The sequence below is a fragment of the Oncorhynchus keta genome, chromosome 35 (assembly GCF_023373465.1).
Source record: "Oncorhynchus keta strain PuntledgeMale-10-30-2019 chromosome 35, Oket_V2, whole genome shotgun sequence".
In the NCBI taxonomy this organism is placed as follows: domain Eukaryota; kingdom Metazoa; phylum Chordata; class Actinopteri; order Salmoniformes; family Salmonidae; genus Oncorhynchus; species Oncorhynchus keta.
In genome coordinates, this window is record NC_068455.1 from 5,378,037 (window position 1) to 5,400,536 (window position 22,500).

Sequence of the window (22,500 nt, forward strand, 5' to 3'; positions counted from 1 at the left end):
GAGAGAGAGAGACATGGAGAAGGAAGACTAGACAGGAGATGGTGATGAGGAGGGTTGTAGAGAGAGAGAGAGAGACATGGAGAAGGAAGACTAGACAGGAGATGGTGATGAGGAGGGTTGTAGAGAGAGAGAGAGAGACATGGAGAAGGAAGACTAGACAGGAGATGGTGATGAGGAGGGTTGTAGAGAGAGAGAGAGAGACATGGAGAAGGAAGACTAGACAGGAGATGGAGATGAGGAGGGTTGTAGAGAGAGAGAGAGAGAGACATGGAGAAGGAAGACTAGACAGGAGATGGTGATGAGGAGGGTTGTAGAGAGAGAGAGAGAGACATGGAGAAGGAAGACTAGACAGGAGATGGTGATGAGGAGGGTTGTAGAGAGAGAGAGACATGGAGAAGGAAGACTAGACAGGAGATGGAGATGAGGAGGGTTGTAGAGAGAGAGAGAGAGAGACATGGAGAAGGAAGACTAGACAGGAGATGAGGGTTGTAGAGAGAGAGAGGAGACATGGAGAAGGAAGACTAGACAGGAGATGGAGATGAGGAGGGTTGTAGAGAGAGAGAGGAGACATGGAGAAGGAAGACTAGACAGGAGATGGTGATGAGGAGGGTTGTAGAGAGAGAGAGAGAGAGACATGGAGAAGGAAGACTAGACAGGAGATGGAGATGAGGAGGGTTGTAGAGAGAGAGAGAGAGAGACATGGAGAAGGAAGACTAGACAGGAGATGGAGATGAGGAGGGTTGTAGAGAGAGAGAGGAGACATGGAGAAGGAAGACTAGACAGGAGATGGAGATGAGGAGGGTTGTAGAGAGAGAGGAGACATGGAGAAGGAAGACTAGACAGGAGATGAGGAGGGTTGTAGAGAGAGAGGAGACATGGAGAAGGAAGACTAGACAGGAGATGGAGATGAGGAGGGTTGTAGAGAGAGAGAGAGAGAGACATGGAGAAGGAAGACTAGACAGGAGATGGAGATGAGGAGGGTTGTAGAGAGAGAGGAGACATGGAGAAGGAAGACTAGACAGGAGATGGAGATGAGGGTTGTAGAGAGAGAGAGAGGAGACATGGAGAAGGAAGACTAGACAGGAGATGGAGATGAGGGTTGTAGAGAGAGAGAGAGGAGACATGGAGAAGGAAGACTAGACAGGAGATGGAGATGAGGAGGGTTGTAGAGAGAGAGAGGAGACATGGAGAAGGAAGACTAGACAGGAGATGGAGATGAGGAGGGTTGTAGAGAGAGAGGAGACATGGAGAAGGAAGACTAGACAGGAGATGAGGAGGGTTGTAGAGAGAGAGAGAGAGAGAGAGAGAGACATGGAGAAGGAAGACTAGACAGGAGATGGAGATGAGGAGGGTTGTAGAGAGAGAGAGAGAGACATGGAGAAGGAAGACTAGACAGGAGATGGAGATGAGGGTTGTAGAGAGAGAGAGAGAGACATGGAGAAGGAAGACTAGACAGGAGATGGAGATGAGGAGGGTTGTAGAGAGAGAGAGGAGACATGGAGAAGGAAGACTAGACAGGAGATGGAGATGAGGAGGGTTGTAGAGAGAGAGAGAGACATGGAGAAGGAAGACTAGACAGGAGATGGAGATGAGGAGGGTTGTAGAGAGAGAGAGAGAGACATGGAGAAGGAAGACTAGACAGGAGATGGAGATGAGGAGGGTTGTAGAGAGAGAGAGGAGACATGGAGAAGGAAGACTAGACAGGAGATGGAGATGAGGAGGGTTGTAGAGAGAGAGAGGAGACATGGAGAAGGAAGACTAGACAGGAGATGGTGAAGAAAAGAGATGAGATGGTGAGGAAGAGGACAGGAGAAAGGATATGATGAGGAGGGGAAAAGGAGATGAGCAGGGGAAGAGAGGAGAGTGAGGAGGACAGGAGATGAAGAGGGGAAGAGATGAGAGTGAAGAGGAGGAGTACAGCAGAAAGGGGAAGAGGAAGAGGTGGGAGATGAGGAAGAGGACAGGAAAGAGAGAGAGGGAGGAGAGGAGGTGGTTACCTACCTTGTTCTCTGTGCTCTTTGTCTCCAGAATGAGACACTCCAACTCCTTGGCCTTCATCAAGACAAAACAAAACTTTATTAACACCCCATCTCAGACAGTAACAGTACGAGGAAGTCTGTGATTGGTACACTATTGGGTAACATGGGGCGGCAGGGTAGCCTAGTGGTTAGAGCGTTGGACTAGTAACCGAAAGGTTGCAAGTTCAAATCCCCGAGCTGACAAGGTACAAATCTGTCGTTCTGCCCCTGAACAAGGCAGTTAACCCACTGTTCCTAGACCGTTATTGAAAATAAGAATTTGTTCTTATTAACCGACATGCCTAGTTAAATAAAGGTACATAAAATACATCTTACTGACAGCTATAACGCTTTATAACGCATATTATAAGCCTTTATGTCTTACAATATAAGGGTTATAATATGTGACGTTAAAGTGTTGTAGACGACTAAAGGACTAATGCCCTACTGAAAGGCTGTAAATGACTGTGGTGTAAAGTACTGAAGTACAAATACAAATACAAATACTTTAAAGTAATACTTATTAAGTTGTTTTTTGGGGTTTCTGAACTTTACTATTTATATGATTGACAACTTTTACTTTCACTACATTCATAAAGAAAACTACGTACTTTTTAGAATTTGTTCTTAACTGACTTACCTAGTTAAATGAAGGTAAAATAAAAATAAATAAATACATTTTCCCCTGTCACCCAAAAGCACTCGTTACATTTTGAATGCTTAGCAGGACAGTAAAATGGTCCAATTCACACACTTATAAAGAGAACATCCCTGGTCGTCCCTACTGCCTCTGATCTGGAGGACTCACTAAACAGAGAACATCCCTGGTCCTCCCTACTGCCTCTGATCTGGAGGACTCACTAAACAGAGAACATCCCTGGTCATCCCTACTGCCTCTGATCTGGAGGACTCACTAAACAGAGAACATCCCTGGTCATCCCTACTGCCTCTGATCTGGAGGACTCACTAAACAGAGAACATCCCTGGTCATCCCTACTGCCTCTGATCTGGAGGACTCACTAAACAGAGAACAGCCCTGGTCCTACTGCCTCTGATCTGGAAGACTCACTAAACACAAATACTTTGTTTGTAAATGATGTTTGAGTGTTGGAGTGTTCCCCTGGCTATCTGTAATGATGTCTGAGTGTTGGAGCGTGCCCCTGGCTATCTGTAAATGATGTCTGAGTGTTGGAGTGTTCCCCTGGCTATCTGTAAATGATGTCTGAGTGGAGTGTGCCCCTGACTATCTGTAATGATGTCTGAGTGTTGGAGTGGGCCCCTGGCTATCTGTAATGATGTCTGAGTGTTGGAGTGTTCCCCTGGCTATCTGTAGATTATGTCTGAGTGTTGGAGTGTTCCCCTGGCTATCTGTAATGATGTCTGAGTGTTGGAGTGTTCCCCTGGCTATCTGTAAATGATGTCTGAGTGTTGGGGTGTTCCCCTGGCTATCTGTAAATTTAAAAAACAAAAAAATGATTATGTCTGGTTTGCTTCAGCAATTTTACATTATTCATACTTTTATTATTGATACTTAAATATATTTAAAACCAAATATTTTTAGACTTTTACTCAAGTAGTATTTTACTGGGTGACTTTTACTCAAGTAGTATTTTACAGGGTGACTTTTACTCTAGTAGTATTTTACTGGGTGACTTTTACTCAAGTAGTATTTTACTGGGTGACTTTTACTCAAGCAGTATTTTACTGGGTGACTTTTACTCAAGTAGTATTTTACAGGGTGACTTTTACTCAAGTAGTATTTTACAGGGTGACTTTTACTCAAGCAGTATTTTACTGGGTGACTTTTACTCAAGCAGTATTTTACTGGGTGACTTTTACTCAAGCAGTATTTTACTGTGTGACTTTTACTCAAGTAGTATTTTACTGGGTGACTTTTACTCAAGCAGTGTTTTACTGGGTGACTTTTACTCAAGTAGTATTTTACAGGGTGACTTTTACTCAAGTAGTATTTTACAGGGTGACTTTTACTCTAGTAGTATTTTACAGGGTGACTTTTACTCAAGTAGTATTTTACTGGGTGACTTTTACTCAAGTAGTATTTTACTGGGTGACTTTTACTCAAGTAGTATTTTACTGGGTGACTTTTACTCAAGTAGTATTTTACTGGGTGACTTTTACTCAAGTAGTATTTTACTGGGTGACTTTTACTCAAGCAGTATTTTACTGGGTGACTTTTACTCAAGTAGTATTTTACTGGGTGACTTTTACTCAAGTAGTATTTTACTGGGTGACTTTTACTCAAGTAGTATTTTACTGGGTGACTTTTACTCAAGTAGTATTTTACTGGGTGACTTTTACTCAAGCAGTATTTTACTGGGTGACTTTTACTCAAGTAGTATTTTACTGGGTGACTTTTACTCAAGTAGTATTTTACTGGGTGAGTCATTTTATATTAAAGTATCTTTATTTTTACTCAAGTATGACATTTTTCCCCACCACTGGTAACTGATTGATTTGAAAGAGATTGTGGGGCCCCTTATCTGTTACTCACGTCTGTGGGGCCCCTTATCTGTGTAACTCACGTCTGTGGGGCCCCTTATCTCAGTAACTCACGTCTGTGGGGACCCTTATCTCTGTAACTCACGTCTGTGGGCCCCTTATCTGTAACTCACGTCTGTGGGCCCCTTATCTGTGTAACTCACGTCTGTGGGGCCCCTTATCTGTGTAACTCACGTCTGTGGGCCCCTTATCTCAGTAACTCACGTCTGTGGGCCCCTTATCTGTAACTCACGTCTGTGGGCCCCTTATCTGTGTAACTCACGTCTGTGGGGACCCTTATCTCTGTAACTCACGTCTGTGGGGCCCCTTATCTCAGTAACTCACGTCTGTGGGGCCCCTTATCTCAGTAACTCACGTCTGTGGGGCCCCTTATCTGTGTAACTCACGTCTGTGGGGCCCCTTATCTGTGTAACTCACGTCTGTGGGGCCCCTTATCTGTGTAACTCACGTCTGTGGGGACCCTTATCTCAGTAACTCACGTCTGTGGGGCCCCTTATCTGTTACTCACGTCTGTGGGGCCCCTTATCTCTGTAACTCACGTCTGTGGGCCCCTTATCTGTAACTCACGTCTGTGGGGCCCTTATCTGTAACTCACGTCTGTGGGGCCCTTATCTGTGTAACTCACGTCTGTGGGGCCCCTTATCTGTAACTCACGTCTGTGGGGCCCCTTATCTGTGTAACTCACGTCTGTGGGGCCCCTTATCTGTGTAACTCACGTCTGTGGGGCCCCTTATCTCAGTAACTCACGTCTGTGGGGACCCTTATCTCAGTAACTCACGTCTGTGGGCCCCTTATCTGTAACTCACGTCTGTGGGGCCCTTATCTGTGTAACTCACGTCTGTGGGGCCCCTTATCTGTAACTCACGTCTGTGGGGCCCCTTATCTGTGTAACTCACGTCTGTGGGGCCCCTTATCTGTGTAACTCACGTCTGTGGGGCCCCTTATCTGTGTAACTCACGTCTGTGGGGCCCCTTATCTCAGTAACTCACGTCTGTGGGGACCCTTATCTCTGTAACTCACGTCTGTGGGGCCCCTTATCTGTAACTCACGTCTGTGGGGCCCCTTATCTGTTACTCACGTCTGTGGGGCCCCTTATCTCTGTAACTCACGTCTGTGGGGCCCCTTATCTGTAACTCACGTCTGTGGGGCCCTTATCTCTGTAACTCATGTCTGTGGGGCCCCTTATCTGTAACTCACGTCTGTGGGGCCCCTTATCTGTAACTCACGTCTGTGGGGCCCCTTATCTCTGTAACTCACGTCTGTGGGGCCCCTTATCTCTGTAACTCACGTCTGTGGGGCCCTTATCTATAATATATATATATAATAATAATATATGCCATTTAGCAGACGCTTTTATCCAAAGCGACTTGCATACATTCTACGTATGGGTGGTCCCGGGGATTGAACCCACTACCCTGGCGTTACAAGCGCCATGCTCTACCAACTGAGCTACAGAAGGACCTCTATTACTCACGTCTGTGGGGCCCCTTATCTCTGTAACTCATGTCTGTGGGGCCCTTATCTGTTACTCACGTCTGTGGGGCCCCTTATCTGTTACTCACGTCTGTGGGGCCCCTTATCTGTGACTTACGTCTGTGGGGCCCCTTATCTCAGTAACTCACGTCTGTGGGGCCCTTATCTGTGTAACTCACGTCTGTGGGGCCCCTTATCTCAGTAACTCACGTCTGTGGGCCCCTTATCTCAGTAACTCACGTCTGTGGGCCCCTTATCTCAGTAACTCACGTCTGTGGGGCCCTTATCTCTGTAACTCACGTCTGTGGGCCCCTTATCTCTGTAACTCACGTCTGTGGGGCCCTTATCTGCGATGGAGACGCAGCTGAGTATGATGACATCACAGTCGTTCTTGGTGGCGGTGCCCGACTCGCCCACGCACTTCAGCAGCTGGCGCACGGCCCGGTACTGACGCTGGCGCACAAGCCTCTGGCCCGCACGCACGTATACCGTCAAGGCTTCCAGCTGGAAGTCCTAAGAGGAGGAGGAGGAGGAGGAAGAGGAAAAAAAACTAACGACAGGGGAAAAAAACGGTGTTTCATGTTTTATTAACAAATAAATAATGCACACTACCGTTCAAAAGTTTGTGTCACTTAGAAATGTCCTTGTTTTTGAAAGAAAAGCACATTTTTGGGCCCATTAAAATAACATCAAATTGATCCGAAATACAGTGTAGACATTGTTAATGTTGTAAATGACTGTTGTAGCTGGAAACTGCAGATTTTGTTATGGAATATCTACATAGGTGTACAGAGGCCCATTATCAGCAACCATCACTCCTGTGTTACAATGGCACGTTGTGTTAGCTAATCCAAGTTGATCATTTTAAATATAATAATTGATCATAAGAAAACCCTTTTGCGTGGTCTAGGGCACGGCATCGCAGCGCTAGCCGTGCCACCAGAGACTCTGGGTTCGCGCCCTGGCTCTGTCGTAGCCGGCCGTGACTGGGAGGTCCTACGGGCGACGCACAATTGGCCTAGTGTCGTCCGGGTTTGGGAGGGCTTGGCCGGTTTGTCTAAACTCATTCTAGTCGTCAGTTACTTGGTCCTCTTGTTTGTCTAAACTCATTCTAGTCGTCAGTTACTTGGTCCTCTTGTTTGTCTAAACTCATTCTAGTCGTCAGTTACTTGGACCTCTTGTTTGTCTAAACTCATTCTCGTTGAATCCTCAGTTACTTGGTCCTCTTGTTTGTCTAAACTCATTCTAGTCGTCAGTTACTTGGTCCTCTTGTTTGTCTAAACTCATTCTAGTCGTCAGTTACTTGGTCCTCTTGTTTGTCTAAACTCATTCTAGTCGTCAGTTACTTGGTCCTCTTGTTTGTCTAAACTCATTCTAGTCGTCAGTTACTTGGTCCTCTTGTTTGTCTAAACTCATTCTAGTCGTCAGTTACTTGGTCCTCTTGTTTGTCTAAACTCATTCTAGTCGTCAGTTACTTGGACCTCTTGTTTGTCTAAACTCATTCTAGTCGTCAGTTACTTGGTCCTCTTGTTTGTCTAAACTCATTCTAGTCGTCAGTTACTTGGTCCTCTTGTTTGTCTAAACTCATTCTAGTCGAGTCGTCAGTTAGTTGGTCCTCTTGTTTGTCTAAACTCATTCTAGTCGAGTCGTCAGTTACTTGGTCCTCTTGTTTGTCTAAACTCATTCTAGTCGTCAGTTACTTGGTCCTCTTGTTTGTCTAAACTCTTTCTAGTCGTCAGTTACTTGGTCCTCTTGTTTGTCTAAACTCATTCGAGTCGTCAGTTACTTGGTCCTCTTGTTTGTCTAAACTCATTCTAGTCGAGTTGTCAGTTACTTGGTCCTCTTGTTTGTCTAAACTCATTCTAGTCGAGTCGTCAGTTAGTTGGTCCTCTTGTTTGTCTAAACTCATTCTAGTCGAGTCGTCAGTTACTTGGTCCTCTTGTTTGTCTAAACTCATTCTAGTCGTCAGTTACTTGGTCCTCTTGTTTGTCTAAACTCTTTCTAGTCGTCAGTTACTTGGTCCTCTTGTTTGTCTAAACTCATTCGAGTCGTCAGTTACTTGGTTCCATGGTCCTCTGTGTTTCGGTCTCTATATCTAGTATTTGCCATAACAGGTAGTTGCCAACATAACGTTTCAGTTATTTCTTGACTTTAAAGTCGAGGTATTTTCTATTTAAGAGGAATATTTGAGTAAAGTAAGGAAATTCCAGACGTATCCACCTGACTACTTCCTGGGTCACCTTACCGGAAATCAGTGTGAATAATGTCTCTTACCTGTATGACTCGGTATGCGATACCAAACCCCTCTTCGATGTTCTTTCCTCCCAACATCACCTGCAATGTAAATGCAATGACACAGATGTCAGATGACGCCCCATATTATTCAGTATCGGTTAACGACATCAATACCATCTGTTAATAGCACTTAGTACTTAAGACACTACCATTCTGTTTTATGGCCCAAGTGACACGCTATACTCCCCGCCTAGTGCCCTAACGCCCCCGCCTAGTGCCCTAACGCCCCCGCCTAGTGCCCTAACGCGCCCCGCCTAGTGCCCTAACGCCCCGCCTAGTGCCCTAACGCCCCGCCTAGTGCCCTAACGCCCCGCCTAGTGCCCTAACGCCCCCGCCTAGTGCCCTAACGCCCCCGCCTAGTGCCCTAACGCCCCCGCCTAGTGCCCTAACGCCCCCGCCTAGTGCCCTAACGCCCCCGCCTAGTGCCCTAACGCCCCGCCTAGTGCCCTACGCCCCCGCCTGTGCCCTAACGCCCCGCCTAGTGCCCTAACGCCCGCCTAGTGCCCTAACGCCCCGCCTAGTGCCCTAACGCCCCGCCTAGTGCCCTGCGCCCCGCCTAGTGCCCTAACGCCCCGCCTAGTGCCCTAACGCCCCGCCTAGTGCCCTAACGCCCCGCCTAGTGCCCTAACGCCCCCGCCTAGTGCCCTAACGCCCCCGCCTAGTGCCCTAACGCCCCCGCCTAGTGCCCTAACGCCCGCCTAGTGCCCTAACGCCCCCGCCTAGTGCCCTAACGCCCCCGCCTAGTGCCCTAACGCCCCCGCCTAGTGCCCTAACGCCCCCGCCTAGTGCCCTAACGCCCCGCCTAGTGCCCTAACGCCCCGCCTAGTGCCCTAACGCCCCGCCTAGTGCCCTAACGCCCCGCCTAGTGCCCTAACGCCCCGCCTAGTGCCCTAACGCCCCGCCTAGTGCCCTAACTCCCCGCCTAGTGCCCTAACTCCCCGTCTAGTGCCCTAACTCTCCGTCTAGTGCCCTAACTCTCCGTCTAGTGCCCTAACTCTCCGTCTAGTGCCCTAACTCTCCGCCTAGTGCCCTAACGCCCCGTCTAGTGCCCTAACGCCCCGCCCCGTCTAGTGCCCTAACGCCCCGCCCCGTCTAGTGCCCTAACTCCCCCCGTCTAGTGCCCTAACGCCCCGTCTAGTGCCCTAACTCCCCCCGTCTAGTGCCCTAACGCCCCGTCTAGTGCCCTAATTCCCTGTCTAGTGCCCTAACGCCCCGTCTAGTGCCCTAACGCCCCGTCTAGTGCCCTAATTCCCTGTCTAGTGCCCTAACTCCCCATCTAGTGCACTATTCCCTATCTTTGAGAAGCTTTGCGGGGGGGCTCACCTTGCAGGCTACATCGATCTTCATAGCGCTGGGGCCGAACAGAGTGGGAGGAGTGCTGGAGGAGGCAGAGGGGGTGGGGGCGGAGCTTGATGTTTCACAGTGATGCAGGAACCGAGTCACCTCCAGCTGGAGCTCTATCGTGTTCATGTGTCTGGTTCCGGAAAACAATAGGGGGAAAATGTCACATGATAGGAGCCTCACTAAAGCCTCACTGCTCAGGAGACATGGCTTGCACTACACAATTAAATCAGTTATGGTCACACATGCTTACTTTACAAGCCCTTAACCAACAATGCAGTTCAAGAAATAGAGTTAAGAACATATTTAGTAAATAAACTAAAGTAAAAAAATATAATAAAAAACAAACAATAAAATAACAATATATATTTTAATTTAACCTTTATTTTACCTTTATTTAACTAGGCATGTCAGTTAAGAACACATTCTTATTTTCAATGACGGCCTAGGAACAGTGGGTTAATAACTGCCTGTTCAGGGGCAGAACGACAGATTTGTACCTTGTCAGCTCGGGGGTTTGAACTCGCAACCTTCCGGTTACTAGTCCAACGCTCTAGCCATTAGGCTACGCTCTAACAAGGCTATATATATATACAGGGGTAACGGTACCGAGTCAATGTGAGGGGGTACAGGTTAGAAAAGAGATGGCTGCACTATGTAATGGTTCAGTTATGGCCCACGGGAAGGACAGATGGCTGCAGTATGGTCATCTTGTCTTTGTGGAACTGAGGTTAGTCACCACCACCTGGATATATTGGTGAGGTAAAAAGGTACATTTCCTGAAGAAAATGTGTATGTTTGCTTCAGCCGTCTAAACGTTAGAATAGTTCAGTCTCTGCCTCCCTCTGGTCTCCTGGCCCTCTAGCCTCCGGGCCCTCTAGCCTCCGGGCCCTCTAGCCTCCGGGCCCTCTAGGCTCCGGGCCCTCTAGCCTCCTGGCCCTCTAGCCTCCGGGCCCTCTAGCCTCCTGGCCCTCTAGCCTCCGGGCCCTCTAGCCTCCTGGCCCTCTAGCCTCCGGGCCCTCTAGCCTCCGGGCCCTCTAGCCTCCGGGCCCTCTAGCCTCCGGGCCCTCTAGCCTCCGGCCCCTCTAGGCTCCGGCCCCTCTAGTCTCACCTGGACACATCACTAGAAGACATCTTCTTTCTGAAGGAGTTAGAGGTGCTCTTCTTCCTGTTGGTGCTGTTGGTACGTGTTCCCTGTTGCTCCTGAAGGTAGGTTCTGAGGTGCTCCTTGGCCCGAACCAGCCATCTCCGCTGGTCTCCCAGCTGTACGTAGGACACGACACCGTGGGTGAAGAACCGGATGCACGTCATGGCCGCTCGTACGTGGTCCTGACGGGAGGGAGGAGAGGGTTATTCTGTTTCTAAATCAGGAGAGGAGGAGAGGAGGGGTGGTGGGGGAGTGGGGTAGAGGAGAGGTGGTGGGAGGAGTAGAGGAGAGGTGGGGTGATGGGAGGAGTAGAGGAGGGGTGGTGGGAGGAGTAGAGGAGAGGAGGGGTGGTGGGAGGAGTAGAGGAGAGGAGGGGTGGTGGGAGGAGTAGAGGAGCGGGGGGTGGTGGGGGAGTGGAGTAGAGGAGAGGTGGTGGGAGGAGTAGAGGAGAGGAGGGGTGGTGGGAGGAGTAGAGGAGAGGAGGGGTGGTGGGAGGAGGAGAGAGGAGAGGAGGGGTGGTGGGAGGAGTAGAGGAGGGGTGGTGGGAGGAGTAGAGGAGGGGTGGGGGGAGGAGTAGAGGAGGGGTGGTGGGAGGAGTAGAGGAGAGGTGGTGGGAGGAGTAGAGGAGGGGTGATGGGAGGAGTAGAGGAGAGGAGGGGTGATGGGAGGAGTAGAGTAGAGGAGGGGTGGTGGGAGGAGTAGAGTAGAGGAGTGGTGGTGGGAGGAGTAGAGGAGTGGTGGTGGGAGGAGTAGAGGAGGGGTGGTGGGAGGAGTAGAGGAGAGGAGGGGTGGTGGGAGGAGTAGAGGAGGGCTGATGGGAGGAGTAGAGTAGAGGAGGGGTGGTGGGAGGAGTAGAGGAGGGGTGGTGAGAGGAGTAGAGGAGAGGAGGGGTGGTGGGAGGAGTAGAGGAGGTGGGAGGAGTAGAGGAGAGGAGGGGTGGTGGGAGGAGTAGAGGAGAGGAGGTGGGAGGAGTAGAGGAGAGGGGTGGTGGGAGGAGTAGAGGAGGGGTGATGGGAGGAGTAGAGGAGGGGTGGTGGGAGGAGTAGAGTAGAGGAGAGGTGGTGGGAGGAGTAGAGGAGAGGTGGGGTGGTGGGAGGAGTAGAGTAGAGGAGGGGTGGTGGGAGGAGTAGAGAGGTGGGGTGGTGGGAGGAGTAGAGTAGAGGAGGGGTGGTGGGAGGAGGAGAGGAGGGGTGGGGGGAGGAGTAGAGGAGGGGTGGTGGGAGGAGGAGAGGAGGGGTGGTGGGAGGAGTAGAGGAGGGGTGGTGGGAGGAGTAGAGGAGAGGTGGGGTGGTGGGAGGAGTAGAGAGGTGGGGTGGTGGGAGGAGTAGAGTAGAGGAGGGGTGGTGGGAGGAGTAGAGAGGTGGGGTGGTGGGAGGAGTAGAGTAGAGGAGGGGTGGTGGGAGGAGTAGAGTAGAGGAGGGGTGGTGGGAGGCGTACAGACTAACCATCATGAACTGTTGTAGCTGGTATAGTGTGTGGAAGTGTCCCCGTCGCTGCAGCAGTTGACAGGAGGAGAGGAGGTATCGGCTACAGACCTCCAGGCCTGGATCTAGGGTCTCCAGTAACCCCTGCAGCATCCCCAGACGACCCCTCTCCAGACTAGGCTGCAATATGCCCTCCAGGAACACCTCCTCTGGACATTCCTGGAGGGCCATGGAGGGAGGGACAACTGTTGAACTCATGTCCCCTTGGTTTCTAATATCTATACATAGGTGTAATAGGTTTCTGATAGGTTTCTAATATCTATACATAGGTCTAATAGGTTTCTAATATCTATAAATAGGTGTAATAGGTTTCTAATATCTATAAATAGATGTAATAGGTTTCTAATATCTATAAATAGGTGTAATAGGTTTCTAATATCTATAAATAGATGTAATAGGTTTCTAATATCTATAAATAGGTGTAATAGGTTTCTAATATCTATAAATAGGTTTCTAATATCTATAAATAGGTGTAATAGGTTTCTAATATCTATAAATAGGTGTAATAGGTTTCTAATAGGTTTCTAATATCTATAAATAGGTGTAATAGGTTTCTAATAGGTTTCTAATATCTATAAATAGATGTAATAGGTTTCTAATATCTATAAATAGATGTAATAGGTTTCTAATAGGTTTCTAATAGGTTTCTAATAGGTTTCTAATAGGTTTCTAATATCTATAAATAGATGTAATAGGTTTCTAATATCTATAAATAGATGTAATAGGTTTCTAATATCTATAAATAGATGTAATAGGTTTCTAATAGGTTTCTAATATCTATAAATAGGTGTTATAGGTTTCTAATAGGTTTCTAATATCTATAAATAGGTGTAATAGGTTTCTAATAGGTTTCTAATATCTATACATAGGTTTAATAGGTTTCTAATATCTATAAATAGGTTTAATAGGTTTCTAATAGGTTTCTAATATCTATAAATAGGTGTAATAGGTTTCTAATATCTATACATAGGTGTAATAGGTTTCTAATATCTATACATAGGTTTAATAGGTTTCTGATAGGTTTTTAATATCTATAAATTGTTTGAGTATACAGTTCCAGGACCATCGATGCTATCCGGCTCGAAGGACCATAACTCCTTATTTATTTTAATCAGGCAGATCACTTAAATAATTCTTATTTACCATGACAACCTGGCTCCACCTTAATACAAATCCTCAACGACAACAACAAATAAAGTAGCATTGACCTTGAAGTTCACAGTAATGAGATAAGATCTCCGTAACCTTGACCCCTAATCTCTGACCCCTGACCTTGCTGAGCAGGTGTTGCCGGGCGTCCATCATGTTGTCATGTCTCATGAGGAAGCTGACCAGGGCCAAATCATGACTTCTAAACCCTGATTATTAACCCCTAAACCTTGACCCCCTAACCTCTGACCCCTGACCTTGCTGAGTAGGTGCTGCAGGGCGTCCTTCATGTTGTCGTGTCTCATCAGGAAGGAGACCAGGGCCAGGTGAGTCCCGTAGCTGGACAGGTAGTACAAGCTCTCTTGATACAGGCTGTTGCCCTGACCCTGAACCCCCTCTGGCCAGTCCACTGATCCTCCAGGCTCACAAAGAGCTTCCTCAAGCTCCCTCAGAGACCACAGGATGTCCTCACTGAAAGACTGATACACAGAGCGAGAGACAGAGAGAAAGCGAAAGAGAGGGAGACAGAGACGGAGAGGGAGACAGAGAGGGAGAGGGAGACAGAGAACGAGACACAAATAAACAAACACACACAGTGAATGATGGTAGAATAACAGAAAACGAGGGCGGTTGGTTGCATAACCTAGTTGATCTGCAGTGTTACATAATATCTCTTTATATCCAGATCAACCGGTTTCTATTTATTTTAGTTTATTTATTTAACTAGGCAAGTCAGTTAAGAACAAATTCTTATTGACAATGACGGCCCTAGGAACAGTGGGGTTAACTGCCTTGTTCAGGGGGCAGAACGACAGATTTTTACCTTGTCGGGGATTCGATCTAGCAACCTTTCGGTTACTCGTCCAACGCTCTCACCTGCTATACTGAACGAAAATTTAACAAAAAAATAAAACGCAACACGAAAACAATTTCAAAGATTTTACAGAGTTACAATTCATATGAGGAAAGCAGTCAATTCAATCAAATTCATGAGGCCCTAATCTATGGATTTCACATGACTGGGAATACAGACATTATGTCGGTCTCAGAGCTTGGGGTGTGGATCAGAAAACCAGTCAGTATCTGGTATGACCACCATTAGCCTCATGCAGTGTGACACATCTCCTTCACATAGAGTTGATCAGGATGTTGATTGTGGCCTGTAGAATGTTGTCCCACTCCTCTTCAATGGCTGTGGGAAGTTGCTGGATATTGGCGGGAACTGGAACACGCAGTCGTACATGTCGATCCAGAGCATCCCAAACATGCTCAGTGGGTGACATGTCTGGTGAGTATGCAGGACATGGAAGAACTGGGACATTTTCAGCTTCCAGGAATTGTGTCCAGATCTTTGCGACATGGGGCCGTGCATTATGATGCTGAAACATGAGGTGATGGTGGTGGATGAATGGAACGACAATGGGCCTCAGGATCTCGTCATGGTATCTCTGTGCATTCAAAATATGTTCGTTGTCCGTAGCTTAGGCCTGCCCATACCATAACCCCACCGCCACCACGGGGCACTCTGTTCACATCATTGACATCAGCAAACCACTCGTCCACACGACGCCATACACACGGTCTTGTGGTTGTGAGGCCGGTTGGACGTACTGCCAAATTCTCTAAAACAACATTGGTAGGCGGCTTATGGTAGAGAAATTAACATTAAATTATCTGGCATTCCTGCAGTCAGCATTCCAATTGCACGCTCCCTCAAAACTTGAGACATCTGTGGCATTGCGTTGTGTGACAAAACTGCATATTTTAGAGTGAACTTATATTGTCCCCAGCACAAGGTGCACCTGTGTAATGATTGTGCTGTTTAATCAGCTTCACCATCACCTGTCAGGTGGATGGATCATCTTGGCAAAGGATAAATGGGTGCCTCTGGTCAACAGTAGTGCACTATATAGGGAATAGGGCTCTGGTCAACAGTAGTGCACTATATAGGGAATAGGGCTCTGGTCAACAGTAGTGTTCTATATAGGGAATAGGGCCCTGGTCAACAGTAGTGTACTATATAGGGAATAGGGCTCTGGTCAACAGTAGTGCACTATATAGGGAATAGGGCTCTGGTCAACAGTAGTGCACTATATAGGGAATAGGGCTCTGGTCAACAGTAGTGCACTATATAGGGGATAGGGCTCTGGTCAACAGTAGTGCACTATATAGGGAATAGGGGTGCCGTTTGGGACATAACCACTTTAATGGTCTCCTTTTCAGACGGCTGAGCAGAGCAGGACGACCTTTTGGCAGAGAACACTCAGGTCATGTCCTAAATCGTACCCTACACCCTACTCAGTGCAGTACGTTTGACTAGGGCCCATAGTGCACTACCTAGGGAATAGGGTTCCCATTGGGGACAAAGACACATTGTTTAACCACTGGCAACAGTGAAGACTGGAGCTCTTTGTTGTGAGATACGAACAGTAAACAACATGACTGGTTGACAGTACTACTGAGTCCGGTAAGTACTGGGTACAGGGAACCAAGGTAACAAAACATCAAGATCACCAGGGTTGCAATACAGTCTGTACTATAAATACAGTCTATATCAATACAGTCTATACTATCAATACAGTCTGTACTATAAATACAGTCTATATCATAAATACAGTCTATATCAATACAGTCTATATCAATACAGTCTATATCATAAATACAGTCTATATCATAAATACAGTCTATATCATCAATACAGTCTATATCAATACAGTCTATATCATAAATACAGTCTATATCATAAATACAGTCTATATCAATACAGTCTATATCAATACAGTCTATACTATAAATACAGTCTATATCAATACAGTCTATACTATCAATACAGTCTATACTATCAATACAGTCTATTCTATATCAATACAGTCTATATAAATACAGTCTATATCAATACAGTCTATTCTATATCAATACAGTCTATATCAATACAGTCTATTCTATATCAATACAGTCTATATCAATACAGTCTATACTATAAATACAGTCTATCAATACAGTCTATATCAATACAGTCTATATCAATACAGTCTATACTATAAATACAGTCTATCAATACAGTCTATATCAATACAGTCTATACTATCAATACAGTCTATACTATCAATACAGTCTATATCAATACAGTCTATATCAATACAGTCTATATCAATACAGTCTATATCAATACAGTATATATCAATACAGTCTGTACTATAAATACAATCTATATCAATACAGTCTATATCAATACAGTCTATATCAATACAGTCTATATCAATACAGTCTACACTATAAATACAGTCTATATCAATACAGTCTATATCAATACAGTCTATATAAAAACAGTCTATATCAATACAGTCTATATCAATACAGTCTATATCAATACAGTCTATATCAATACAGTCTATATCAATACAGTCTATCAATACAGTCTATATCAATACAGTCTATAATATAAATACAGTCTATCAATACAGTCTATATAAATACAGTCTATACTATAAATACAGTCTATATCATAAATACAGTCTATATCAATACAGTCTATATCAATACAGTCTATATCAATACAGTCTATACTATCAATACAGTCTATATCAATACAGTCTATATCAATACAGTCTATACTATCAATACAGCCTATATCAATACAGTCTATACTATAAATACTATATCAATACAGTCTATATCAATACAGTCTATATCAATACAGTCTATATCAATACAGTCTATATCAATACAGTCTATATCAATACAGTCTATACTATAAATACAGTCTATATCAATACAGTCTATATCAATACAGTCTATATCAATACAGTCTATACTATAAATACAGTCTATATCATAAATACAGTCTATATCAATACAGTCTATACTATCAATACAGTCTATATCAATACAGTCTATATCAATACAGTCTATACTATAAATACAGCCTATATCATAAATACAGTCTATATCAATACAGTCTATACTATAAATACAGTCTATATCAATACAGTCTATATCAATACAGTCTATACTATAAATACAGTCTATATCAATACAGTCTATATCAATACAGTCTATACTATAAATACAGTCTATATCAATACAGTCTATATCAATACAGTCTATACTATAAATACAGTCTATACTATAAATACAGTCTATACTATAAATACAGTCTATACTATAAATACAGTCTATACTATAAATACAGTCTATATAAATACAGTCTATATAAATACAGTCTATATCAATACAGTCTATATCAATACAGTCTATATCAATACAGTCTATATCAATAGTCTATATCAATACAGTCTATACTATAAATACAGTCTATATCATAAATACAGTCTATATCAATACAGTCTATACTATCAATACAGTCTATATCAATACAGTCTATACTATAAATACAGCCTATATCATAAATACAGTCTATATCAATACAGTCTATACTATAAATACAGTCTATATCAATACAGTCTATATCAATACAGTCTATACTATAAATACAGTCTATATCAATACAGTCTATATCAATACAGTCTATACTATAAATACAGTCTATACTATAAATACAGTCTATATCAATACAGTCTATATCAATACAGTCTATATCAATACAGTCTATATCAATACAGTCTATATCAATACAGTCTATATCAATACAGTCTATATCAATACAGTCTATATCATAAATACAGTCTATATCATAAATACAGTCTATATCATAAATACAGTCTATACTATAAATACAGTCTATACTATAAATACAGTCTATATCAATACAGTCTATATCAATACAGTCTATATCAATACAGTCTATATCAATACAGTCTATATCAATACAGTCTATATCAATACAGTCTATACTATAAATACAGTCTATATCAATACAGTCTATATCAATACAGTCTATATCAATACAGTCTATATCAATACAGTCTATATCAATACAGTCTATATCAATACAGTCTATATCATAAATACAGTCTATATCAATACAGTCTATATCAATACAGTCTATACTATAAATACAGTCTATATCAATACAGTCTATATCAATACTGTCTTTTTTTATAGATTTGATTATTAGACTAGGTCTAATGTGGGAACGTTAAGACTAGGTCTAATGTGGGAACGTTAAGACTAGGTCTAATGTGGGAACGTTAAGACTAGGTCTAATGTGGGAACGTTAAGACTAGGTCTAATGTGGGAACGTTAAGACTAGGTCTAATGTGGGAACGTTAAGACTAGGTCTAATGTGGGAACGTTAAGACTAGGTCTAATGTGGGAACGTTAAGACTAGGTCTAATGTGGGAACGTTAAGACTAGGTCTAATGTGGGAACGTTAAGACTAGGTCTAATGTGGGAACGTTAAGACTAGGTCTAATGTGGGAACGTTAAGACTAGGTCTAATGTGGGAACGTTAAGACTAGGTCTAATGTGGGAACGTTAAGACTAGGTCTAATGTGGGAACGTTAAGACTAGGTCTACTGTGGGAACGTTAAGACTAGGTCTAATGTGGGAACGTTAAGACTAGGTCTAATGTGGGAACGTTAAGACTAGGTCTAATGTGGGAACGTTAAGACTAGGTCTAATGTGGGAACGTTAAGACTAGGTCTAATGTGGGAACGTTAAGACTAGGTCTAATGTGGGAACGTTAAGACTAGGTCTAATGTGGGAACGTTAAGACTAGGTCTAATGTGGGAACGCTCACTGTCGTGGGTTCAATTCCTGCGGCCATCCTATAGACACACTAAAACCGCTCACTGTCGTGGGTTCAAATCCTGCAGCCGTCCTATAGACACACTAAAACCGCTCACTGTCGTGGGTTCAATTCCTGCAGCCGTCCTATAGACATACTAAAACCGCTCACTGTCGTGGGTTCAAATCCTGCAGCCGTCCTAGAGACATACTAAAACCGCTCACTGTCGTGGGTTCAATTCCTGCAGCCATCCTATAGACATACTAAAACCGCTCACTGTCGTGGGTTCAATTCCTGCAGCCGTCCTAGAGACATACTAAAACCGCTCACTGTCGTGGGTTCAATTCCTGCAGCCATCCTATAGACATACTAAAACCGCTCACTGTCGTGGGTTCAAATCCTGCAGCCGTCCTAGAGACATACTAAAACCGCTCACTGTCGTGGGTTCAATTCCTGCAGCCATCCTATAGACATACTAAAACCGCTCACTGTCGTGGGTTCAAATCCTGCGGCCGTCCTAGAGACATACTAAAACCGCTCACTGTCGTGGGTTCAATTCCTGCAGCCGTCCTAGAGACATACTAAAACCGCTCACTGTCGTGGGTTCAAATCCTGCAGCCGTCCTAGAGACATACTAAAACCGCTCACTGTCGTGGGTTCAATTCCTGCGGCCATCCTATAGACATACTAAAACCGCTCACTGTCGTGGGTTCAATTCCTGCGGCCATCCTATAGACATACTAAAACCGCTCACTGTCGTGGGTTCAATTCCTGCAGCCGTCCTAGAGACATACTAAAACCGCTCACTGTCGTGGGTTCAATTCCTGCAGCCGTCCTAGAGACATACTAAAACCGCTCACTGTCGTGGGTTCAATTCCTGCAGCCGTCCTATAGACATACTAAAACCGCTCACTGTCGTAGAACAGACTAAACAACTAGGCTTTAAATGTTTTTTTAAAAACTCTTCTGTAAATCACTTGAGATTAAGTGTCTTCAATATACCATTATGGTGATGTTTATCTCTCACCGTGGCCAGCGTGGATCTGACGGTGCTCTCCAGATGAGAGACTATCTCCTGCAGCAGCCGAGGACCCAGGTTGAGCTGGTTTCTGTCCACCGGCGCTTTCAGACAGCGACATAACTTCTCCCTAGCAGCAGTCAAGTTCCCTGCCTTGAGGGAGGCCATTCCCCACGCCTGCCACACACCGCCTGGGTCCAGACCACTCTTTGTGGACACCTACAGACAGACAGAGAGACAGACAGGACCAGGTTAGGACTGAAACACCTGTCTTAGTGGACACCTACAGACAGACAGGACCAGGTTAGGACTGAAACACCTGTCTTAGTGGACACAGACAGACAGAGAGACAGAGGGACAGACAGAGGGACAGACAGACAGACCTAACCTATAATAACCTAAAATTAGATGTTCAGACTTAAACACACTTGTATTGCCTTCAAATGTGTCATATTTACTACTGTGAACACCCCCCTATACATGTCTCAATTGGGACAATATAGAGATTGACTGACTGACTCTCTAGGCCTGCCTCACCTCCACAGCTAGCTAGTAGTACTCTGCCTCCAGTAGCTGGTTGCCTGACTCTAGGCCTGCCTCACCTCCACAGCTAGCTAGTAGTACTCTCCCTCCAGTAGCTGGTTGCCTGACTCTAGGCCTGCCTCACCTCCACAGCTAGCTAGTAGTACTCTGCCTCCAGTAGCTGGTTGCCTGACTCTAGGCCTGCCTCACCTCCACAGCTAGCTGGTAGTACTCTGCCTCCAGTAGCTGGTTGCCTGACTCTAGGCCTGCCTCACCTCCACAGCTAGCTGGTAGACCTCAGCCTCCAGTAGCTGGTTGCCTGACTCTAGGCCTGCCTCACCACCACAGCTAGCTAGTAGTACTCTGCCTCCAGTAGCTGGTTGCCTGACTCTAGGCCTGCCTCACCTCCACAGCTAGCTGGTAGTACTCTGCCTCCAGTAGCTGGTTGCCTGACTCTAGGCCTGCCTCACCTCCACAGCTAGCTGGTAGTACTCTGCCTCCAGTAGCTGGTTGCCTGACTCTAGGCCTGCCTCACCTCCACAGCTAGCTGGTAGTACTCTGCCTCCAGTAGCTGGTTGCCTGACTCTAGGCCTGCCTCACCTCCACAGCTAGCTGGTAGTACTCTGCCTCCAGTAGCTGGTTGCCTGACTCTAGGCCTCCCTCACCTCCACAGCTAGCTGGTAGTACTCTGCCTCCAGTAGCTGGTTGCCTGACTCTAGGCCTGCCTCACCTCCACAGCTAGCTGGTAGTACTCTGCCTCCAGTAGCTGGTTGCCTGACTCTAGGCCTGCCTCACCTCCACAGCTAGCTGGTAGTACTCTGCCTCCAGTAGCTGGTTGCCTGACTCTAGGCCTCCCTCACCTCCACAGCTAGCTGGTAGTACTCTGCCTCCAGTAGCTGGTTGCCTGACTCTAGGCCTGCCTCACCTCCACAGCTAGCTGGTAGTACTCTGCCTCCAGTAGCTGGTTGCCTGACTCTAGGCCTGCCTCACCTCCACAGCTAGCTGGTAGACCTCTGCCTCCAGTAGCTGGTTGCCTGACTCTAGGCCTGCCTCACCTCCACAGCTAGCTGGTAGTACTCTGCCTCCAGTAGCTGGTTGCCTGACTCTAGGCCTGCCTCACCTCCACAGCTAGCTGGTAGTACTCTGCCTCCAGTAGCTGGTTGCCTGACTCTAGGCCTCCCTCACCTCCACAGCTAGCTGGTAGACCTCTGCCTCCAGTAGCTGGTTGCCTGACTCTAGGCCTGCCTCACCTCCACAGCTAGCTAGTAGTACTCTCCCTCCAGTAGCTGGTTGCCTGACTCTAGGCCTGCCTCACCTCCACAGCTAGCTAGTAGTACTCTCCCTCCAGTAGCTGGTTGCCTGACTCTAGGTCTGCCTCACCTCCACAGCTAGCTGGTAGTACTCTGCCTCCAGTAGCTGGTTGCCTGACTCTAGGCCTGCCTCACCTCCACAGCTAGCTGGTAGTACTCTGCCTCCAGTAGCTGGTTGCCTGACTCTAGGCCTGCCTCACCTCCACAGCTAGCTGGTAGTACTCTGCCTCCAGTAGCTGGTTGCCTGACTCTAGGCCTGCCTCACCTCCACAGCTAGCTGGTAGTACTCTGCCTCCAGTAGCTGGTTGCCTGACTCTAGGCCTGCCTCACCTCCACAGCTAGCTGGTAGTACTCTGCCTCCAGTAGCTGGTTGCCTGACTCTAGGCCTGCCTCACCTCCACAGCTAGCTAGTAGTACTCTGCCTCCAGTAGCTGGTTGCCTGACTCTAGGCCTGCCTCACCTCCACAGCTAGCTGGTAGACCTCTGCCTCCAGTAGCTGGTTGCCTGACTCTAGGCCTGCCTCACCTCCACAGC

At 46.1% G+C, this 22,500-nt stretch overlaps 1 protein-coding gene across 1 annotated transcript in view; it reads right to left on the reverse strand.

Moving 5' to 3' along the window:
- Window positions 1-22,500, reverse strand: part of zfyve26 (zinc finger, FYVE domain containing 26) — a 130,393-nt gene that overhangs the window by 2,209 nt on the left and 105,684 nt on the right. The window contains exons 36-43 of the mRNA XM_052496170.1: window positions 20,144-20,353; window positions 13,685-13,906; window positions 12,240-12,437; window positions 10,759-10,976; window positions 9,630-9,780; window positions 8,286-8,345; window positions 6,342-6,524; window positions 2,002-2,052 (exon numbers count right to left, since the gene is read on the reverse strand). Coding sequence (XP_052352130.1) covers window positions 2,002-2,052; window positions 6,342-6,524; window positions 8,286-8,345; window positions 9,630-9,780; window positions 10,759-10,976; window positions 12,240-12,437; window positions 13,685-13,906; window positions 20,144-20,353 — 1,293 coding nt within the window. The remainder of the gene's footprint in view (window positions 1-2,001; window positions 2,053-6,341; window positions 6,525-8,285; window positions 8,346-9,629; window positions 9,781-10,758; window positions 10,977-12,239; window positions 12,438-13,684; window positions 13,907-20,143; window positions 20,354-22,500) is intronic.